Source organism: Charadrius vociferus, unplaced genomic scaffold, assembly GCF_000708025.1.
Source record: "Charadrius vociferus isolate BGI_N301 unplaced genomic scaffold, ASM70802v2 scaffold819, whole genome shotgun sequence".
Classification (NCBI taxonomy): Eukaryota; Metazoa; Chordata; class Aves; order Charadriiformes; family Charadriidae; genus Charadrius; species Charadrius vociferus.
Window position 1 is genome coordinate 445,002 of NW_009650062.1, and position 3,228 is coordinate 448,229.

The 3,228-nt window shown below is 51.6% G+C and overlaps 1 protein-coding gene across 1 annotated transcript in view; it reads left to right on the plus strand.

Moving 5' to 3' along the window:
* LOC104292375 (apoptosis facilitator Bcl-2-like protein 14) overlaps positions 1 to 3,228 on the plus strand; it is a 7,045-nt gene that overhangs the window by 1,269 nt on the left and 2,548 nt on the right. Inside the window, exons 2-4 of the mRNA XM_009891746.1 lie at positions 241 to 378; positions 774 to 835; positions 1,097 to 1,360. Of these exons, the coding sequence (XP_009890048.1) occupies positions 241 to 378; positions 774 to 835; positions 1,097 to 1,360 (464 nt within the window). The remainder of the gene's footprint in view (positions 1 to 240; positions 379 to 773; positions 836 to 1,096; positions 1,361 to 3,228) is intronic.

Genomic DNA, 3,228 nt, shown 5'->3' on the forward strand with positions numbered 1-3,228 from the left:
TCCACTGCTTAAAAGCCGGCGAGGGGGTTTCTGCAAAGCTTCAGTGGATTTGGGGCAAGTCACAGCCTCTCAGTTATGGTTCAGAGAACGCAGCCCCATCGTTCAGTGGCGGTATGCGCTAATCCAGGGTGGGCATCAGCATCACGTGGATGCAGTCACTGCTGCGGCTGCTTTTCCCTTCCAATCAATGGCCAACAAAAGAAAATAACCCTTGCTTCTGAATACGTGTTTTTCTTCCAGCAGACGTGGAGCAGCCCGACGGTTACTACACACAAGTCTCGGAAGAGATTGGGCTGATCGTGCAGGGCAGCGAGAGCCAGGGGAGCAGAGCACGTGGATGTGGGCAGCCACCACAGCCGGCTGGCACCGATGCGGTTGGTGAGTGTTGCCTTTGCAAGTGCTCCGTCGCTGGCATGTATAGAAAACATATGCGCATAGGACTTGTACTTATGCAGAGCCTGCACGGGACCCAAACCCTGCTTCAATCCTGGCCCAGGGGTTTACATGACCTCAACAGTCATATGAAGACTTTGGGGGAGATTTTCAGCATCAGGGCTTGATTTGGGGAGAGAGAAATTCAAAGGCAGGAGGGGGATTTTTGCTGGCTGAGGATAACGAGGCACTTGGCAATAGAGTGAAAGTGTGGAGGGATGGAGGTGGATGCACACTGCTTGGGGAATTTTTTAGAAGGGGCTAAACAGGCAGCACTGTCCCCTTAGAGCGTCTGGGGCTTGAAGAAAGGGCTGGATGTAACCTGGGATCTCTCTCTGCAGATGAAGCCATCAGGAGAATCGTTGCCCTGCTCCAGAGTGCGGGAGATGAGCTGGACAGACAGGTAAGAGAAGACTTGTGGTGGGGGTCAAGGGAATTTGGGCCAAGCTCTGCTCTGCTGTAAAACAGAGCAACACCATTGATTTCTCTGGGACAGGGAAATGCTCAGTAAAATCAAGGAAATGGCATCTTTTAATTCCCCGACTGGGTGTGATCATGGCTGTCTGTCTGTCTGTCCTCCCTGCAGTCCTAGCGTGGAGTGAAGGCACCAACACAAGGATGACACACCAAGTTATTTGTGTGTATTCACTTGCTTCTTAACCAGGTGAGGGAAGACGCACGGCTACGTATGTTCTTCAAAGACATGTCCTACAGCTCCTTCAAGAACTTGGCTGATGCGTACGTCCGCAAGGAAATGACGGCCAGCAGACCCGATGTCAACCCCCAAGAGATCCAGTTTGCCTTCGCGGTGCACCTCACCGCCAAGGTGGCGGGCATCTGCAACCAGGCAGTGAACAGGATCATGGGCTTCGGCACACGCTACCTGGAAGACTCGTTTGCACCCTTGTCCTACAGCAAAATTCTCAAGGTAGGGAGGAGAACGGAGTCTGGGGCTGAGCTTCCAGTGGCAGGTTAGGGCAAGTGGTGTAATTTTAGGGTGATCGATAGACCTGGGTGGGTAGCAGTCATGCTGGCTTATAGTGGGAGGGTGTCCGGGTGCTGGATCTTGCCCTGTGCTGTTTGGGCTGCTTCTGTCTTTTTCCAACGTGAGCATGGTCCGTGCACACACAAGGAGCAGGACTTGCTTCGCCTGCAGAGAGGCAGCCGGGAGATGCCCCGCAGTGCACAGCATTGCTGCAACCTGGTGTAACTGCAGCTTTCCTCGGGGAGAATTTCCTCCTAACCCCATCTAGAAGACCAATAGCACCAGCTCTGTTTGGGAAAGGACCTTCACAGATGTTTTCTTCTGTCTCAGCAGGACAGAGAAAACTTCAGCACAGACAACTGCGATAGCCCAGACTGACATCGGCTGCTCCGAAGGACCTGGGAACCCAAGGATGCAGATTGACTGATGCGGGGGACAGTCCCTGTTGATGACCTGGATGTGGGGTGATTTAAAATCTCCTAAGGAAAAACACAGCGATACCCACAGCAGCATGAAATGCTTAAAACCTACCTGGCTGGGGACAGAGAGTCTGTAAAACAAACAAAGCCCAAATTTCACCCTGTATTTGCATTTTCGCACTCACCAAGGGCATGTGTTGTGTTTGTTTGTGTTCGTGTATGTGTATTTATTTACCTGCTTTTCTATACATATCTGTAAATGTACAACATAATTTTTGTAGCTTCTGCTGTCAGCTAAGAGTCCGGTTCAGAAAAAAAACCCTAAAACTCAAATAAATTGGTTCCTAAATGACAGCCAGGCTTGTCTAATGGGTGATGTGTACGGCTGTTACACATGGCATAACGTTTGCTTTGCTACAGCTGTTGTGGGCTGCTCCTTTCAAGCCAGATGCGAAGTGGCACAAAGGGAGACTTACAGCAGATACACGGTGCGGTCCTGCTATTTTTTACTATTTATAGCCGTTCCCTTTCCAGCAGAAGGAGATTTATTACCCAAAGCAGCTTGATCTAACACCAAGAACTGGGTAAAGCTTGTTCCCAAGTGGCGCAGGAGCTGCCCTCGCTGTCGCTCCCTGGAAGACGGAGGGGATTTACAGCTGCTGGGGTCTCACCTACGAGGCCTAAGAAGATGTGAAATGTCAAAGCGATTAAACCCTAATCGCTGGGAATGTTCCCAGCTAATCTTTGCCCAGACCCCTAAGTAGGACCATGGATTAAGGCAGCTTGGGGTCGGTGGGGGGGGCCGGATTGCCAGTGCTCAGTGCAGTGACACCAGCGGGAGCATCTCCCTTGCCAGGGTTGGACCCAGCCTGGGGTGAAGGGGACAAAATTTTGGGGCTTGCAGCGTGCAAGAGGTGGGATGATCCAGTGGGTCGAAGGTGATGATGGTGGCAAACAAATCTGCGGTGTCTGGGTCAGTGCCATGCATGGGGTGACAGACCCCTGTGGGCCACCGGTGTCTGCCCAGCACCTCCTCTCCTGGAGGGTCTGATCTTTTCAGTCCTTTTAAAAACCTAAGTAAAACAAAATGGGAAAGCAGACCCCTTGTTGGAGGGCAGCATCCCTTCCCCACGCACATCAACATCCTCCTGTTTGCAAAGCCTTTAAGGAAATGTTTGATAGAGCTGCAGAGGGTTGAATCACCAGCTGCTGAAAAGCCCTAAGGAGTTGGGGATACCTTGCAGGGGTTCTGTCTTACTTAGCCCAGGGTAATTAGGACTGCAAAAACCATCAAATTCCACTCCTAGGCCCTGCCCAGCAATGCCAGCAACAAGCACAGCACCAGCACCGTTTCCTTTTGGCCAGGAACCAAGCTGGGAGACTTTTACTGCA